Here is a 19,532-nt window from a genome sequence, read left to right on the forward strand (position 1 = left end):
ACCCCCTAGCCTAACAGATGAATTTAGGGGTTTTCCTGCATTCTCCAAAAGAAGAGGCAGACTTCTTTCTTCTTCTTCTTCTCTTCTTTTATTCTTTCCTTAGTTTATTCTAGGGGGGGGACAGTTTCTCTCCCTTTGTAAACTGAACACATTTTCTGAAGCATGTTGCATGTTGCTTAAAATGAAATTATTACAAGGGAGGGGCTCATTTTTCGAGCAGCGTGAGTGGTTGGTAGGTTTTGTTGTGGCCAGGCCGACGGCTAATGGAGCTGGCGGCAGAGTCGGACAGTTGAGGAGGTTGGGGCGGAACCCGGGCCAGTCCTGGAGGCTGAGGAAGGCTCAGACGAGGGCTCTGCGCCAGAGGCAGAGATGGGGCCAGGGCAGGCTGGCAGTCATCAGCTGCCTTCGGGCTCAGACAGCAGTGAGGCGGGGGAGCAGCTGGAGCCTCTTCCCAGCCTGCGCATGCACAGAGCTGCTAAAAGGAAAGAACAGTTACAAACTCAGGGTTGACGTGGGAGTAAGGCCACAGGTGGACGGTGGATGGATCCTCCCTGACGTCAGCTTTGGAAGCCATATTGAGACCAGATGCTCCCACGCTGCCACATTTTGAGCCTGGGAAAGTGGGAGGGGGGAATGTCTTGGAGTGTATGTAGTTAGACATAATAACATTCTTTTTCTAATTCAAGGTCATGTTATTTTGTGCAGGTGAGGGGAAGTTTTAAGTTGGGACGGATGTTAATTGGGGCATGTGATGTGATGATGGGTGCAGGAGATGGATTTTGTAGTTTTTACTTATTGCAAGGAAGCCCGGAACTTTCAGATTTGGGATTCCCCAGTTGTGCCAGTTACTATCCAAAATAAACTTTTGAGAAGATGTCTGTCTCGGAGTTATGGGTTGGAGTGGAGGTTTGCTGGAATGCTGACACCATAGGGATTAAAAGAGGAGCAAAAGGGGAGGGGGCTTTTTGCAGGAAACAATTCCTTCGTTGCAGCAGTGTGAAGACCTGCCTCTGCATCTGAAAGACTCTGTGCTGAGCCCTTCCTTGTCAGCACTGCGTTTGGAAATATTTACTTGGCAGCTCTCCAGGCTAGATAAGGTCTGTGCTCTTAATTGCACCCTTGAAAGACCGTTTGCCAGGCCTTTGGCTGAAAGTGGATGCCAGAAATTCACCTTCGTTTAATAAAAGGGGTTTTGCCGGGACAAAGAGTCTGCTTAGTGTTTTTGGGGAAAGCCTAGGTCAGAACAGGTTTATGTGGTAGTTTCCGCAGCATCCTGGGTGGATTGTAGTCCATAATCTGTGGTTGGTTGGGGAAATCAGAGTTTGTTGATCTATATTCCTACATTAGCAACATGGGGAGCGGAGAGGCCATCTTTCCTGTTGGGAAACTTGCTCTTTTAATACACCAGGATGGTGTTTAGCCACACAATAATGATGCTGGTGTGGCTTGTGTCCTAAATGTTGAGGAAGACACATTGTGGAGCTTTACTCCTGAACAATCCACGCTTGAAAAGTTGGGTTTTATGTCGGCAATTCCAGAATAAAATAGAAGTAGTTCTGGACTTACAAGGGTTCGTTGAGTGGCCGTTCGAAGTACGACGGCGCTGAAAAATGTGACTTGTCACTGTTTTGCACACTTAATGACCATTGCAGCACCTCCCATGGTCATGTTATCAAAATTCGGCCATTGTTGTCTTTAGGGACCAGGCCTTCTCTGTGGCGACCCCCCCAGTCTCTGAAAACAGCATCCCTAGAGCAGAGGTCTCCAAACTTGGCAACTTTAAGACTTGTGGACTTCAACTCCCAGAATTCCCCAGGAAGTAGAGCTGGCTGAGGAATTCTGGGAGTTGAAGTCCACAAGTCCTAAAGTCCTCTAGCCAGCATTGACTGGCTGAGGAATTCTGGGAGTTGAAGTCCACAAATCTTAAAAGTGGCCACGTTTGAAGATCCCTACTTTAGTCAGTTAACTGGAACTAACTGGAACTAACTGGAGCTAGCAACTCTCATGTATGGGGGGAATAATAGTTTGGCTGTACAAAATGGAGAGGGAAAGCGCTCGTTGTTGACCCCCTGTGTCTTGATTGACCATGTGTGTCTTGCCTTTGTCTTCACAGCCCTCTGGTGCCAGCATGGAGGGCGGTGTGGATGGCCCCATTGGGATCCCCTTTCCCGACCACAGCAGCGACATCTTGAGCAGCCTGAACGAGCAGAGGAACAACGGGCTGCTTTGCGACGTGGTAATCCTGGTGGACGGGCAGGAATTCCCCACCCATCGTTCGGTCCTGGCGGCTTGCAGCCAATACTTCAAGAAGCTCTTCACCTCAGGGCTGGTGGTCGACCAACAGAACGTGTATGAGATCGACTTTGTGGATGCGGACGCCCTCTCTGCCTTGCTGGAATTCGCCTACACCGCCACTTTGACCGTCAGCACTTCGAACGTCGGCGAGATCCTCAACGCCGCCAAGCTGCTAGAGATCGAGGCGGTGAGGGACGTCTGCACGGATCTCCTAGACCGGAAGATTCTGGCCAAAACGGACCAGATGGATACAGTAGATCAAATTGATCAAAGGAACCATCTCCGAGCAAAAGAATACCTGGAGTTTTTCCAGAGTAATCCCATCAATGGCCAACAGGGCAACTTTTCATGGACCAACCAAGATTTGAGAGACCTTCATAGGCTCACCTTCCGTGGCCGAGAGGAGGACGAAGAGCCGGATTGCAACGGCATGGACTTCTACTCGCAGGCCGCCCTCAGTGACAGACCAAAGGCAAACGACTGTGATCCCGATGCCAAGCACGCCATGTGGGACGAGGACGAGGTGACGGGCCCGGGGCCCTTGTTCCCCGCTTCTCAAAATGGACAATTCAGCGGGCGTAGCCTGCCGGTGTCCTTGGGGGAGGATGACGTACCAGCGGGCGTTCAGTTGGACCAGCAGGAGGTGGGAGATTCTCCAGCATTTGCTTCCGGCGGACCCGAGCGAGATGAGGACCCCCGAGAAGTGGACGGCTTGGCCGCCAGCGCGCTCCTGCAGCAAATGATCAATTCAGTGGGACGGCAACAGCTGGCCGATGAGGACCGCAAGGACGACGACGGAGTCATGGATTATTACTTGAATTATTTTAGCACTTCCCAGGAGGGCGGCGAATATCCGTCCTGGTCTCAGAAGGTGGAGAAGAAAATCCGCGCAAAAGCATTCCAGAAATGTCCCATCTGCGAGAAAGTGATCCAAGGAGCGGGCAAGCTCCCACGCCATATTCGAACCCACACTGGCGAGAAGCCGTACGAGTGTAACATTTGTAAAGTTCGGTTTACAAGGTAAGGGGGAAAATTTCAGAGGAAAATGAAGCTGTGTGTGTTTGTGTGTATGTGTGTGTTAATTCCCCTTCCAGAAATTCTATAACAGTCCGCAACTTTGCGACCACAGAGGAACCCGAAATTTCTGTTGCTAATCAAGACAGCCACAGCCAATTTTGCCATAGTTGTTAAATGAATCAGTGCAGTTTGTTAAGTGAATCTGGTCTTGTCAGAAGGTCACCAAAGGGGATCACATGACCCCCGGGACACTACAATCATTGTCAGGCGTCCAAATTTTGATCATGTGAGCAGGGGGATGCTTGCAACGGTTGTGTGAAAAACGATCGTAAGTCCCTTTTTTCAATGCCGTTGTAACTTTGAATGGTCACTAAATGAGTGCTTGTTAAATCGAGGGCTACCTGTATTTAAACCAATCCCAGGGACAACGTAGCTAAAATTCCAAGAATTGGACTGAGATTGGTTGCACGTTCCCTTGTCTTTCTTTTTTAGCTTTTCGATTATACCCTCATCATTGAGACGATACTCATTTGATGGGGGCGCGGTGGCTCGGCGGGTAAAGACACTGAGTTTGTCAGGTTCGAGACCCAAGGGTCGCGTGACAAGATGAGCTCCCGTTCCTTGTTCCAGCTCCTGCTCAACCTAGCAGCTCGAAAGCATGCAAAGGCGAGTAGATAAATAGGTTCCACTTTGGTGGGAAAGTAACAGCGTTCTGTGCGCCTTTTGCTGGTCACATGTCAGTGCTGAAAACGGAGATGACCATCGCCCCCTAGAAACGGACATGACTGACAGGGAATCCTTTATCTTTACTTACTCGTACCTTACTCATTTGTCCTCCATATGGAGAATGCCAAGCTGATTTCAACAAGGGTTGTTTAATTTGGTCTTCCTACACTTTTGGAAAGGAAGTTGTTGAAGACATTCCCAAATTTGACTGGCCACTTTATCATGATCAGAGTGTGCTTGGGCATATTTTTATGTGCTGCACAGCCAAGAAAGGATCTCTTTTAGATGAACGTGCAGTCTACAGATAGTCCTCGAACTTACGATGCAATTAGAATTGGGATTTCTGTCACTAAGTGAGTCCTCATCTGACCGGATCCTATTTTTACAACCATTTATACTGCAGTTGTTAAAGCAAGTCAGAATAAAATAACAAAGAGTTGGAAGGGACCTTGGAGGTCTTCTAGTCCAACCCCCTGCTCAGGCAGGAAACCCTATAGCAGTGATGGCGAACCCATGGCATGCGGGCCACAGGTGGCACGCAGAGCCATTTGTGTGGGCATGCGAGCCCCAGGCAAACTTACCTCACTGTGCATGCGTGCGCCTCCCAGCTGATTTTCTGCTGGTTTGAAGCCTTTTTCGGTCTCCCAAAGGCTCAAGGGAAGCCTCTGCAGCCTTTGTAGGCCGAAAAAAAAGGCCCGTTTCATCACTTCCTGTATTTCCAGAAATACCGGAAGTGACGAAACGGGCCCATTTTTCGGCCTCCAAAGGCTGCAGAGGCTTTCCTCAAACCTCTGGGAGGCCGAAAAGGCCTCAAATGGGCTGAAAATCATCTGGGAGGTGCCGTGCAGGTAATGGGGGAATCGCATGCATGCGCAGGGGGCATGGGGGGCCGTGCAGATTGCCTTCTAGGTGCTGGCACATGAGCACGCGCGCACAATTTTTGTCACAGAAGCCCCAAAAGGTTAGCCACCACTGCCCTATCGCATTTCAGACAAACGGCTGTCCAGTCTCTTCTTAAAATCCTCCAGCGATGAAGCCCTCACAACTTTCAGAGGCGAGTCGTTGCCCGGGTTAATTGTTCTCACCGTCAGGATCGTGTGGTCCTTAAGTGAATCCAGCTTTGCCGATTTGACTTTGCTGGCTGGAAGCTTGTGATCACGTGACTTGTTTGCAGGTGTTACAGTTGTCATCAATGCCACCGTGGCCCCCACGTTGCGATGGCATTGACTGCGACGGTTGTAACTTTGAGGACCGATGGACCGAAGTCACTTTTTCTGAGCTGGTTTGTGACTTCGCCCTGTCGTTAAAACAAATGGCCGTAAGACGAGGACGACAGCCTATAAGCAGACGTGGAGAAGACACCCATGGGTGTTTGTTGAATCACTTAGGACCACAACTGAACAGGATATTTGATCCTTAGCAACCCCCAACAGGCGTGGAGACCACGTTCTCCAGATATTTGCATCTCCAAGTTTCACAACCTTTTTACGGACAGTTTGTGCCTGCTGAAATTGATGGCAGATAGAGCCCCAAATATATCCATGGGGACAGGCTGCCTCCTTCTGGAGAAACTGTAACCTCCCTCTTTTTAGAATAGAATAGAGTTGGAAGGGACCTTGGAGGTCTTCTAGTCCAGCCCCCCTGCTTAGGCAGGAAACCCTACACCACTTCAGACAAATGGTTGTCCCATCTCTTCTTCAAAACTTCCAGTGTTGGAGCATTTTACAACTTTCTGCAGGCAAGTTGTTCCACTGATTAATTGTTCCAACTGTCAGGAAATAATTAGTTTATCATATAAAATACAAAAGAAAATAGGAAAAGGGAAAGGAAAATTGTAGGGAAAAAGGAAGAAAAGCCATTGCCTTTTGACTTCCTTTGGTGCAGTAGAATAATATAATAGCATCAAGCCTCAACTTTTTACTTAACAAACCTATCTCATCATCACTAAACCCCAAAATCAAATTTTCCTTTTTTTTTTCTCCCTTCTTTTTTTTTTTTTTAAAACAAGTTTTATTAATTTTTAAAACACACAAATTATCATTATTCATTACATGTTTAAACCTTTTTCCCTTGTAAATTTAACAAGTCAGATAAATTATGATTCTGTTTTAAACCATTTCCATATAATATACCAAAACCTCTTATTCAATTTCTCTTTGCTTCTCTTTACTCTTATTCAATATCATTATTATTATTTCATCTGTTTCTTTCTGACTTAGTTACCATTATTCTCATTCTATATTTCTACAAGTTTTTACCAATTTTTTCTCCCTTCTTGAGCACAAAGTCCAGAAATGGTTTCCAAGGAGAAACGAAAGTCATTCCGGTTTTTTTCTTTTGCAATAGTTTTTATTGTTCTTTTTCACCTTTTACACATATTGATCTTAATTTTAACACTACTGTGTCATCATTATTATACAGACCAATCTCATGTAAATATCTACATTTATATACATCCATATACATTTATCTTTAATTTTCTTACCTCCTTTATCCTTCTTTCTATTGTTCAACCATTTGTACCAATTATCCCATTTTTTTTTTCTTTAATAGTAACTACTATTCTCAACCGACAATCCAAAGTCTCTATGGCGGGGTTTCTCAACTTTAAAACTCCTGGACTTCAACTCCCAGAATTCCCCAGCCAGCTAGAATTCTGAGAGTTGAAGTCCAGGCCTTTCAAAGTTGCCGAGCTTCGAGAAACGCTGCCATAGAGAGATGTTGGATAGATTACATGGAGTTAAAAAAAACCATTCAACCCCATCGGTTAAATAGCAAGCGTCCCTCTGTTCGCACACAACACACATTGGACCAGTTTTCACTCCTGGAGAGGGTTGGCCTCTCCTCCTCCTCCTTCTTCTCCTCCTCCTCCTCTCCTCCTCCTTCTCCCTCTCCTCTTCTTCTTCCTCCTCTCCCTCTCCTCCTTCTTCTTCCTCCTCTCCCTCTCCCTCTCCTACTTCTTCCTCCTCCTCTCCCTCTCCTTCTTCTTCTTCTTCTTCTTCCTCCTCTTCCTCTCCTTCTCCTTCTTCTTCCTACTCTCCCTCTCCTTTCTCTTCCTCTTCTTCCTCTCCCCCCTCCCCTCTCCTTCTCCTCCTCCTCCTCCTTCTTCTTCCTTCTCTCCCTCTCCTTCTTCTTCCTCCTCTTCTTCTCCCTCTCCTTCCTCTTCCTCTTCTTCCTCTCTCCCTCTCCTCCTCCTCCTCCTCCTCCTTCTTCCTCCTCCTCTCCCTCTCCTCCTCCTCCTCCTCCTCTCTCTCCTCCTCCTCCTCCTTCTTCTCCTCCTCCTCCTCCTCCTCCTCTTCCTTTTCCACCTCTCCTTCTCCCTCTCCTTCTTCTTCCTCCTCTCCCTCTCCTTCTCCTCCTTCTTCTTCTTCCTCCTCTCCTCTCCCTCTCCTTTCTCTTCTCTCCCTCTCCTTCTTCTTCTTCCTTCTCTTCCTCTTCCTCTCCTTCTCCTTCTTCTTCCTACTCTCCCTCTCCTTTCTCTTCCTCTTCTTCCTCTCCCCTCTCCCTCTCCTTCTCCTCCTCCTCCTCCTCCTTCTTCCTTCTCTCCCTCTCCTTCTTCCTCCTCTTCTTCTCCCTCTCCTTCCTTCTCTCCTCCTCCTCCTTCTTCCTTCTCTCCCTCTCCTCTCTTCCTCCTCTTCTTCTCCCTCCCTTCCTCTTCCTCTTCTTCCTCTCTCCTCTCTCCTCCTCCTCCTCCTCCTTCTCCTCCTCCTCCTCTCCTTCTTCCTCCTCCTCCTCCTCCTCTCCCTCTCCCTCTCCTTCTTCTTCTTCTTCTCCTTCTTCCTCTCCTTCTCCTTCTCCTTAAATCCAGGAACTGAATTCACTCGGTCATCCTGCGGGGAATCTCGGAGTGAGTGATGGAGAAGAAGCATAATGGCCGAGAAGGGAGGCTGTCTTTTTTTCTCTCTGTAGAGACTGGGGTTGTTTTTTTTTAATTTGTTTGTTTCCAGAAGGATCTTCTAGGCAGGAGGCCAGTGAGTTGCTCTTGACCTCGAAGGAGAGGATGAAAATTATTCTCCCACTCCTCCCACCCCTCTTTAATGTTCTTACAGCCATTCTCCCTCTCTTGGGAGGGGGTGTGTGCGCTCCCTGTGCATTTAAATTATGAATATTGAGCTTCCAAGGAGGCTGAATGCACTGCCGGAGGGTGCACTGCTCTCCCGTAAACCCATTTGCCAAATCTTACTCTGCATATAAAACCAATCAAGATCACCTGAAGGGTTAATACCACTTTATAAGGCCTTGGTAGTAAGGCCACACTTGGAATTCTGCATCCAGTTTGGGTCGCCACGATGTAAAAAAAAAAGATGTTGAGATTCTAGAAAGAGTGCAGAGAAGAGCAACCAAGAGGATTAGGGGACTGGAGGCTGAAACATATGAAGAACGGTTGCTGGAACTGGGTATGTCTGGTTTAATGAGAAGAAGGACCAGGGGTGACATGATACAAGGGTTACAATATCTGAGGGGCTGCCCCAAAGAAGAGGGAGTCAAGCTATTCTCCAGAGCACCTGAAGGCAGGAAAAAGAAGCAACGGGTGGAAACTAACCAAGGAGAGAAGCAACCTAGAACTAAGGAGAAATTTCCTGACAGTTAGAACAATGAATCAGTGGAACAACTTGCCTCCAGAAGTTGTGAATGCTCCAACACTGGGAGTTTTTAAGAAGAGATTGGACAACCATTTGTCTGAAATGCTATAGGGCAAGGGCCTTCAAACGTGGCAAGTTTAAGACTTGTGAACTTTAACTCCCAGAATTCCTGAGCTAACATGACTGGAGGAGGAATTCTGGGAGTTGAAGTCCACAAGTCTTCAAGCTGTCCAGTTTGAAGACCCCTGCTATAGGGTTTTCTGTCTGAGCAGGGGGTTAGACTAGAAGACCTCCAAGCTCCCTTCCAACTCTTCTCTTCCCTTTCCTTCTATATCCTCCTCTACTCTACTCTATATTCTATTCTATTCTGGGGGAAGAGGAAGAGGGTGGGGATTTGACCCCCTTTGGAGAAACTAAGGCTTGGAAACTGATTTTACAACACCGGGGGAGGATGAAAAGAATACAGGTAATCCTTAACTTACAACAGTTCATTTAGTGACCATTCAAGTTACATCGGGACTGAAAAAGGGGACTTATGACCCTTTTCACAGTGACTATTGTCAGTGTTCCAACTAACCAACTCCAAACCAAGAGACAAACAATTCCTCAAAGTTCCATTTTATTAGAGTTGTCCTGTTGGCACATCTGGGAAAACTCGAATCTGAAAGTTCTGGGTTTTTCCCTTCCCCAAAGAGAAACCAAAGGTCCATCCCCTGCATCCATCAGTCCATCGCATGGCCCAATCAAATCTTCGGAACTGGAGACATCCCTCCAGTCACTCCCCTCCAGGTGCAGGGCAACATGTCCTTGACTCTCTGAGAAAGGAATGTTGTTGTGTCTAGTCTTCTACCTCATCCCCCACCTCCCAGATTCCCAGACACTGAATGTGGCAGCCTCGAAGCTTCCAAGTAAAATGTGACTTCCAAGGCGGACAACAACCATTCCAGCAACCCCCAGGATCACATGATCAATGCTCAGACGCTTGGCCACTGGTTCATATGTATGACAGTCACAGCGTCCCCGGTGTGTGTGTGTGTGTGTATGTGTGTGTATCACGTGATTCCTCCTTTTGCAACCCTTCTAACCGGCAAAGTCAACAGGGGAAAGTCGGGTTCACTTTAATAACAATTAATCAGTGCAACAGAAGTTGTGGAAGTTTTAAAGAAGAGATTCGATAATCATTTGTCTGAAGTGGTGCAGGCAGGGGTGGCCTTCAAAAAATTTAGCAACGGGTTCTCTGCTCAGTTGCTGGGTGGGCGTGGCCTAGTCGGCCTTATGCACCACGGTGGTGGGGGGGAGTTTTCACCCTCCCCGGGCTCCGGAGGCTTTCCTTGAGCCTCCAGGAAGTGAAAATGGCCGCCCCAGGTTCCGGAGGCCCTCCAGAGGCTGGAAACAGGCCCATTTCCAGTCTTTGGGAGGCCCATTTTTCACCCTTCCTGAGCCTCCACATGAGCCTGGAATCCAAAACGGCCCGCATTGAGACTCTGGGGAGGGGTGGGCAGGGCCACACTATTATTGCAACTACCCGTTCGGTGAAGCAGATGTAAAATCAGCATCCGGTTCACACAAACCGGTGCAAACCGGTTACAGCCCACCCTGGGTGTAGGGTATCCTGCCTAAGCAGGGGGTTGGACTGGAAGACCTCCAACTCTGCTATTGTATTCTATCTTAACGCCGAGAGAAGCCATTTCCACTCTCCATCTCCTGGCTTTGGTTTATGATGCTTTTAGCCCGTCCAGTCAGGGGAATACTCTGAGCCATCCAGAGAGTCCATTAAAACGATTTTTCGAGGCCTGGGATGACATAAGACGGTACAAAACTGAACATCGGATTAGCTTCCTCTCCCTGGGACTCTGGAGAACAGCCCGAAGTCCCCGAAAAGATGTCACGTTTTTGCATTGCTGGACATTTTTTTTTTTTTGTCTGTCCTTAATGACCAGACAGAGAAGGTTTTTCCGAACGGCAGTCCTGACCACCAGGTAGTCCTTCAACTTAACGACCACAACAGCGCCCCGAATTTCCACTGCCAAGCAAGACGGTTCATCAGTCAATTTTGACCCATCTTTCTTGCCTCCCCCCTTGTTAAGCGAATCTGTTGCAATTGTTGAGTTAGTCCCACGGGGGTTCGATGGAATCTGCCTTCCCCATGGATTTTGCTTGTCGGGAAAAAGGGGATCGCGGGACACCCCCGGGACACAGCAACTGTCGTAAATACAAAGCGGTGGCCCGGCATCTTGAATTTGGATCACGGCGATGCCACAACGGTCGTAAATGTGGGAAAGGGGTCGCAAGTGACTTTTTTCCCCAGTGCCGTTGTGGCGGTCCCTCAACGAACCGTTGTAAGTTGAGGACTACCTATAGTTGGAGGAAGCCGCAAGACAATCTGTGATTTTGTTTAGTTTTCCCAGCTTCCGTGCAAACAGTGTCTGATGCCCAATTCAACTGTTTTTCCCCCCATAAAGTTATTTTTTTATAATGCTTAGTTAATTTTTGTCCACTTCAGGGCCATTCCCTTCTCCTCTTTTGGCTGCAACCAGGCTGGAACTCAGCAGCTCGGTTTAATATTACAACGTGCTAGTTATTAAAAGGAGTAAGTGTTGCAACATATTTACGTAACCGAGCAGAACTTAGTCCTAAGAAAAAAAAATCTTTAGTCTGTTTTAGGAGCCAGGAGAGGAAGAAGTTAGTGCCTTTCCAATATGGTTGCCTTTCTCAAGCATGGACTACAACTCCCAGAGTTCCCCAGCTAGCATGGAAGTTGAAAGTGGCTCTCGCAATATTGCTCCCAGGGAGCAATGGTCCACTCCCAGAATTCCCCATCCAGCATGACTCTTCCTAAGAATTCTGGGAGTTGATAGCTGCTCTCAGGGTACATGGACTTCGACTCCCAGAATTCCCCAGCCAGCATAACCATTCCTGAGAATTCAGCTGAATTCCAATTTAACAAAAAAAAAAAAAAAATGTAAAGGAAATAATGAAGCAAAGAAAGAAATTAAAAATGAGTGTTGAATAATGGTCTAAACTGAAAAATGTTACTTTAAAAATAGCTTTTTAAAAAACTTTCCCACTGTAAGACATGAGGACTACAACTCCCAGAATACCCCCAGCCTGCCATACATACTCTCAGTTCCAAAGGAGGCTGCTTTGAATGTTTTTTCTCAATGGCATATGGCAGTGTTTCACAACTCCTCAGCTTTAAGACCCCTGGACTTCAACTCCCAGCATTCCCCAGCCAGCTATGCTGGCTGGGGAATGCTGGGATTTGAAGTCCACCCACTGTCGATTCTGAAGTTGGCCTAAGAGAGGCCATTTTCTAGCTTTAGTGTTGCCACACTGGAGCTGAGGGTTAGGGCGGTGGTGGTGATGGGGAGTAGAGATAGAAAGGGGTTGTAGCCAAAACAAAATACTTTCTCTTGGGAACCAAGGACATTCCCACAGGGGGTCGGAGAGATGCGGAGTGACGTTACCAGACAGCACAATGATTGGACCATGTGACTGTTTGGGGGAGGGGAAAAACTTTTTCTTTGAACTGGGTGAAAACGGTGGGAATATTCAGAGTCGGTTTTCACCAGCCTGTGCCAATATGATATTTCCAATAAATCCGTTTCTTGGAATCTGCCTCCCTCAGAGTCCTATTTATCATGGGAGTATTACTTGGAAGCCCCACACTCACCTTCAAGTGGACGGCTTAGACCTCTGCAGGTACTTACCGTGTTTTCCCGAAAATAAGACCCTGTCTTATAATTTTTTACCACCAAAAAAGGGCACCAGGTCTTGTTTTCGGGGGAGGTCATCCATTGACTAACCTCACTTATACGCGTCACCCCTGGCCTCCTTTTTGTTGTCAGAGGCCTTCAGGAACTTCTTCTTCTGCAGCCAGCAAGACTTTCCTGAAGGCCTCTGCAGCTGATAATAGACCTTCGGATCCATCCGGAGCTTTCTTATCCGCTCCAGAGGCCTTCTGGAAAGCCTTGACAGCCTTGCCGGCTGCAGAAGAAATGGGCTGGCAAGGCAGGTGTCGGGGTGTGCAAGGCCTGGCTACAACTGTCCAAAGGGAAGTAGTAGGGCAGCTCCACCATCCTCTTCCCACCATAGCTTAATTTTTCCCCTTCCAGTCTGGAGTGGGTGGGATTGTAATTAGGGCTTATTTTGGTGGGGGGGGTAGGGCTTATATTGGGTGCGCATGTAAAAAAAACCAAGCTAGGATTTACTTTCAGGGTAGGTTGTATTTTCGGAGAAACAGTTTGAGCCAAGACGAGAAAAAGAGCGAGCTCGATCAGCGAGCCTATTTGCCCTGACTCTCTTCTCTTCCTTTTTTTTTTTTTCCCACCCTCCTCCGCAGGCAAGACAAGCTGAAGGTCCACATGAGAAAACACACCGGGGAGAAGCCCTACTTGTGCCAGCAATGCGGGGCTGCCTTCGCCCACAACTACGACCTGAAAAATCACATGCGCGTCCACACGGGCCTCCGCCCGTACCAGTGCGAGAGCTGCTTCAAGACTTTTGTCCGATCCGACCATTTGCATCGGCACCTTAAGAAAGATGGCTGCAACGGCATCCCTTCCCGCCGGGGGCGCAAGCCCCGGGTGAGAGAAGCGGCCGTCACCCCGCTCCCGAGTTCGAATCCCGACGACAGCAGCCTGGCCGGGGGCGAGGAGGCCGAGGAGACGCAGGGGCCCGCCGCGCCCCAGGACGAGTTAGAACAGCACTTTGAAGATAATTCGAACGCCCACGCGGCGTCAGGAAGTTTGAATGTAGCTGGGGGGATTGTCTGAGGGGGATTAAAAAAAAAAACCACACAAGGACTTTCCTAAACCAAAAAGAAAAAAAAAAGAAAAAAAATAGTGTCACAAAATCTAGTTATAACTTTCCTCCGGTTCCTCTTGAAAGAAAAAAATATATATAAATATGGTTTCTTCACTTTTTTTTTTTTTTTTTGGAGAAAAATGAAAGAAAAACTAAAGTCAGAAATAGCCTTATAGGTGTATAATGTATCTCTGTTTGTAATCTTCCCACTCAGTTATGAACTCTCGCTAGCCGTGGATGAATTTTTTAAAAACCTGGTCCCTGCCTTGAAAAGGAGACCGCCCAGTGATCAAGGTTTTGAGCTGGGGGTCAAGGGGGTGTTAAGGGGGTAGAGAGAGTAGAGGTCTACAAAACGTGGAAACGAAGCTTCCAGAACTTGTCTTAGTTTTTAAGTTTTAAAACTGAATATATATATATACATACATATATATAATAATGGCCTTATTTTTAGGTATTTTAGGAGCCGCTGTTCCAAAGGGACACAATGAAAGTAGTCAATGAATTGGCTGACTTAAAAAAAGGAAGATTTATTAGGGAAAAAATATATCTCCATTTCTTCCCAATCACCCCCCTCCCTTCCTTTCCCTTCCTTCCCTGTTCTAAAATTCTCATTTTTTTCCTACAAAGGTGTTTGAAGAGTTTTCATCCGAAGTCAAATCATAGTTCTTAAGGCTGTCGGCAGAGAATTTCGGGCCCATTTTTAAAAGTTTGGTGAAGGGCACCAAACACCTAAATTCTTTTCTTGAAGCTTTCGATGTTTCGTAGAAAAAGGGGGAAATCAACATTTATTGGGCACAACTCTCAAATGTTAGGTTCTGGGACAGGATGTTGGCCTGTCGAGCAGGGAAAAGCCAAGTTGGTGTCCTGAGTTTCATACAATCCGGAGTCCCGCGTAGTGTTAGGTGAGCCAAAGGATTTACAAGGGCTAGTAGCCTTTTGGATTATTTGTGATCAAACGAATCACACTGCCCTCAACAGTTGTAAGAAGCCACGATTTCCAAGATTGATGCTAAGACGGTTTGCGTGCAAACAATCTTGGCTTACTAATTCCAGATAGTTTCCTTCTGGGACAATTTGCATCCGTTTCAAGTTTGAATCTCTTTTCCTGATCACCCTCACCCCCCAAACTAGTTAAGTTTGAGATCTTTGGTGCTTTGCTCAACGCTTCAGAAGCAAGGATTTTTAAATTGTTCATTAAAATCTCGTTTTTCATTCCCCTCCTCCCGGGGGTGACCAAACAAAGCCAGGTTTAACTGGTACTGAAAGTTGCAGTACAAAGTTTCTTTTTCCCCGTCCTCAAAAAGCATCATTTTTGTCCCGCGCCGAGATCTGCCGAAGAGATCTCGTAATTTGGCTCGATTGCAGGAGCCACGTGTCGAGCTCGTCCGATATCCCTCCCTGTAATGATGCACACTCCCTCGGGCTGGTACAAATATTCCAATCTTGTCATATGTTGGAAAGTGGTCCTTGAATCAGTCAGCACCCCAGACCTTGGGGGAAGCCGATTTGAGACACTCCCAACTTCAGAGGTTCCACCAAATTGTCCAGACGTCCCTATCTCTCTGGGTGGTGATTAGTTTCGTGTAGGCAGGCCCGTCTTGCCTTAAGGCCGTGGATTGCAAAATCTTGTGGGTTTGACACAAAATTAGACAGTGGAGAACACTTCAGGTGGAGAGAGGCCTGGGCTACCCCGCAAAGCTGTCGCACGGTTGCCAGAGGGTCTTGATTTTTCTAGGCCAGGCCGAAAGATGGGCTTTTGTACTTCAAATTTTCCCCTTCGTTTTCTCTGCGTTCAGCTTTTTCTAAAATACCTTCTCTCTCTACCCCATTTCACACCAAACGAGCCAAATGGGGAAATATTTGCCCAGTTGATGGCTTTGTAGGAAATATGATGTGTTCCTGCCATAAATTAAACCCTAGATAATTCAGAGAAGGAAAAGTAGGTTATTCTCCCCACCTCTACCCCTTCTCCCCCAATTATGTCTCTTCCTTTTTTTTTTTTTACGCTCCCTCGTTCTGAGAGCCTTAGATAGCCAGATTCTCGCACTCAAGGGTGTCCATTTTGGATTGCGGTAAGGTTTGGGGTCCAAAGTTGATTTTGGGGTGATTTACCAAATCTCTTCCTATTATCCGCTCATGTTGGTAGAAGCAGTTGTGTAGATAAAAGCCGTAGCTGTATAAAAAAAATAAATATTAAAGACACAGCTCCCTTTAAGCTAAAAAAATAAATAAACTAAGGGCACCTTTTAGCCATTTCCAAGTTTTTTAAAATGCACAGTTTAATATACATACATACATACATACATACATATATATATATATATATATATATATATATATATATATATATATATATATATATATATATATATATATATATATATATATATATGAATTTTAGTCTTACTTCCTTTTTCTTTTTGTTCCTTTTTTTGGCAAGCACTTTTTAGATTTCCTTTTTAATATAAATGTATATTACAAAAAAGGTGAACCTTTTGGTCGAATGTAATTAAATAGGGGAGCGTGTGTGTACTGAGAGGATTTATTAAAAAAAAAGCAGACTTGGGTGGAATAAGATGGATGTTTTATTTAACACAAAAAAAAAGCAATAAAAACACACAAAAAAAGATTAGAAACAAAGAAGTCTTAGCACTTTGAAATGGAACGGGTACTTTAAAATCACTTTATCTTAATTTAAAAGAAAATATATATCTATATATCTATAAAAAAAGAAAGAAACAAATATGTTTACACGTTGAAACCATCTTCTACGGAGAGAAATTTATTGTTGTTTATTGTTTTTATTAAAATAATTCCTAAAATTGAATTTATTTTTGTAAGAGAAAAACAAATATGTATATATATATATCTATATATTTGCAAAGAGAGAGAGAGAGAAAGAAAGAAAGAAAGAGAAAGAAAGAAAAAAAGACTCAAATGGGATTTTTTCCATTTTGGTTTGTTGGCTTGATAGGGAAACAGAAGCAAAAACGGGGAGGATTGGATTTAATTAGATTCTGTGACACGCCACAAAATTTAGGCAGATATATATATAAAGCAAGCCTTGAATGTGGCTTGCACGTCAGAAAACAATATATATATATATATTAAAAAAATGGAAGCTTGAATTTTTAAGCAGGAATCATGGGGTTTTTTTTGTGTATGTTTATTTTTTGTTTTCCCCTTCTTTCTTTTTGTCGTCATTCTGGTTTTGTATACATGTCTCATTGCCGGTGTGTTTCCCAACTGCGACGTGGGTCTTAAGTTGCAGGGCTGATCAACAGATGTCAATTTGGCCGCTCTGTGGAGTGAAGTAAGGCCAGGATTGAGAGTCCAGGCCTTGTAAGCTATTGGGGGGGGGGGGGTCCCCATAAATCCGTCTCAGCATAATCTTCCTCTTTCCGCTAGGTCACTAGAATTGCCACCCACCAATTTTCCTTTCCCGCTCATAAAAGGCGGAAAACATTGGCCACCCAGAGAATTGAGGTTTTCTCGTTCTCCACCAAGTGTGTATGTCTAAAGGTCTTTCTCAACCCCAGGGCCACAGGAGGAAAAACCACCTGCCCACCCCAAAAATATCCCCTCCAAATTGATGTGTTTTTCGCTGGGACGGCCGATTCACCCTGAAAATTCACGCCGAGCACAAATCCCTTTAGCAGCCAGCCGAGCATCTGCTGACCTGTCCTATCGGCCCACCTAGGCCCAGGGGTCATCAAACATGGCCACTTTGAAGATGGGTGGACTTCGACTCCCAGAATTCCTCAGCTGGGGGAATTCTGGGAGTTTGAAGTCCACCAGTCTTAAGAAGGGACCAACTTTGGAGACTTCTCTGACCTAGATTTAAAAAAAAGAAAAAGAGGAAGGGGTGAATGGGAAGGGGTGATCCGTTTTTAAGTTTTTGGACACGTCGAGTTCCCGGGGTCCACTTTGTCCTCTCTGTTTTGTTGTAATTGTTTTCTCCTGCACCATTGTAGTCCATTTGAGGGGAGGGGGAGCTGACGATGGTCCCGGGGGAACCTAGATGGACGTGTTCCCCTCTTCCCTCCCCCCGCCTCATCCTCCACCTTCTCTTCCACAGAGATCCTCGGCTTCGCACTGATTTTCAATGATTGCATATGCAAAAATTAGCGTGGACTTTGTAAATAGGTAGATACATGAAATTCCTTATTGTAACCAAAAGTTGTGGTTTCTTCTCTCCCATGTTGTTTTTACACCCCTGTCTCCATGACTGTTTTCCCAAGTTGTGTGTCCTTCTCTCTCTCTCTCTCTCTCTCTCTCTTTCTCTCTCTCTCTCTCCGCCCTTCCAAAGCCCCCTCGCAATTGATGAATTCCCCCCCCCCTTTTCCTTTTGCCTATTTGATGCCTTCTTCTCTTAAATCCAGCTTCTACTTTCAGCTAGACGCGAGGTCCTCTTTGGCTAAGAAACATCAGAAGACTGGCAGGATGTCACTTTGGTATGAGCACAATATAGCATTTTGTAGGTATATAAATATATTTTTTAAACTCTCGGTCGCTGTCGTTCAAGTGGGCGCTCTGTTTTCCCCTTGCCGAGGGACGCCCGCGGTCTCTTCCCAAATTCTCTGCAACATGGCAAACCAAAGTGTGATCTTTGGTACAGCTCGACCCCGTTCCCCAACCCCAAACATGGCCGCTGCCCCCACTTCCTTAGTGTGCCCCTCCTTTTCTGTTTCATTCTCGGCAGGATTAGTTGGCCGACCAGGGGTGCTTAGAACTAGTTTTAATCTGGGTTATCATCCCTGCTCCCTAGGGGCAGTCTGAGGAACTGTGTTTCATTTTATAACAAGGAATTTGCCAAAAAATAAAAATGCATACTGTCCCACCCCACCCTGCCAGTCGTAACTCCAGCGCCGCTTGTGTGGGTGGGGAGATAACCCTGGTTTAAAACCAGTCCAGAGCACAGTTTTAGCTCTGTCCTTGGCGTCCCTTCGTGGTCGTACAGTTGTCACCAAAGATATTGTACTGACTTGGGATTTTTCCCATCAAATGGCAGCGGGAGGGATGGGAACGGAATCCCAAATCGGAGGACATGGAATCAGGACTGAGCTGTGCGTGAGTGACGGCAACACTTTAACACAAGCTTTGATGCGTTTGCACTAAAAAAACATTGCATTTCTGTCTCGCATTCAGTCCTGCACTGGCCTCTCGCGTCCATTCTGCCTTAAAACTCATCTCAAATCCTCTTTGTACGAGCGATGATAAAAAATAAAAAAAACGACTGCATGCAGGGTTTGCCTCTTTCAATCCCATACTGTATATACGGTGTGGGATTGGTTTATTTTTTAAAAAATATATAGTTTTTAAAGTTGTGGTAAAGTGTTGCCAAAGAAACTTGTGGGTTTTTTTTAAAAAAAAAACACATTTCAGGAAGAAACTGTTCTCGCTTCGAAAGGGTGATCGGTAATAGAATGTGTTTTCCCAGGTTAGATTTATTTGTGAATTTCAACAAGGTGCTTGAACTGGTCCAAGTGTGTGAGTCTTTTCCATTGTTTGATTTTGTACATTTGGGCGGGGAGAGGAGCACTGTGGACTCAAAGGATTGATAGCCACTGATTGGTTTCCAAAAAATTAGGAATGGTTTATTGGGAGGAAGGTATTGTGGTGCTTGAAATACATCTGGGACATTCTGGGATTGATTCTGTTGACAAATAAGCAAGAATCTCTTCTCTTGACCCCCCCAAAATGCTGTTGTGCTTAAAATGGGTGTAAGATTTCAATCGGAAGGAACATGGCAACCGTAGGAGAGAACTCCAAAGTTTCTTTTCTTCTTCCCAACCGAGGACACACAAACACACTCTCTTGTTGACACCCTTAGCTGTTCTCAGGTCATGTTGTGTGTGAATGTAGCTTGGGAGAGATGATCACCCAAGCTGGAAGGTGACTTGCCAACACTGAGGAACATCCAAGAAGGTTGGCCCATCAAGATGACCAGATCCAAAATGGCAAATGGGGTGAACGTTTTGCTGGACATAATTGTGTCTTGTGGTGGGATGGGAACTTATCTGTCAGGGGTTGAACCAGCATAATTTGTAACATCCCATGAATTTTTTGATCAGAAAACCCAACTCGTTCAACGTTCCACCACTT

The 19,532-nt window shown here is 45.9% G+C and overlaps 1 protein-coding gene across 1 annotated transcript in view; it reads left to right on the forward strand.

Moving 5' to 3' along the window:
- The window catches only part of ZBTB7A (zinc finger and BTB domain containing 7A), a 67,905-nt gene extending 52,305 nt beyond the window's left edge, over positions 1-15,600 (forward strand). The window contains exons 2-3 of the mRNA XM_087952037.1: positions 2,114-3,315; positions 12,964-15,600. Coding sequence (XP_087808163.1) covers positions 2,129-3,315; positions 12,964-13,396 — 1,620 coding nt within the window. The 5' untranslated portion in view covers positions 2,114-2,128 and the 3' untranslated portion in view covers positions 13,397-15,600. The remainder of the gene's footprint in view (positions 1-2,113; positions 3,316-12,963) is intronic.
- The last annotated feature ends 3,932 nt before the right edge of the window (positions 15,601-19,532 follow it).

Source organism: Notechis scutatus, chromosome 1, assembly GCF_049901735.1.
Source record: "Notechis scutatus isolate UNSWTSFEM ecotype Mainland chromosome 1, rNotScu1.2, whole genome shotgun sequence".
Classification (NCBI taxonomy): domain Eukaryota; kingdom Metazoa; phylum Chordata; class Lepidosauria; order Squamata; family Elapidae; genus Notechis; species Notechis scutatus.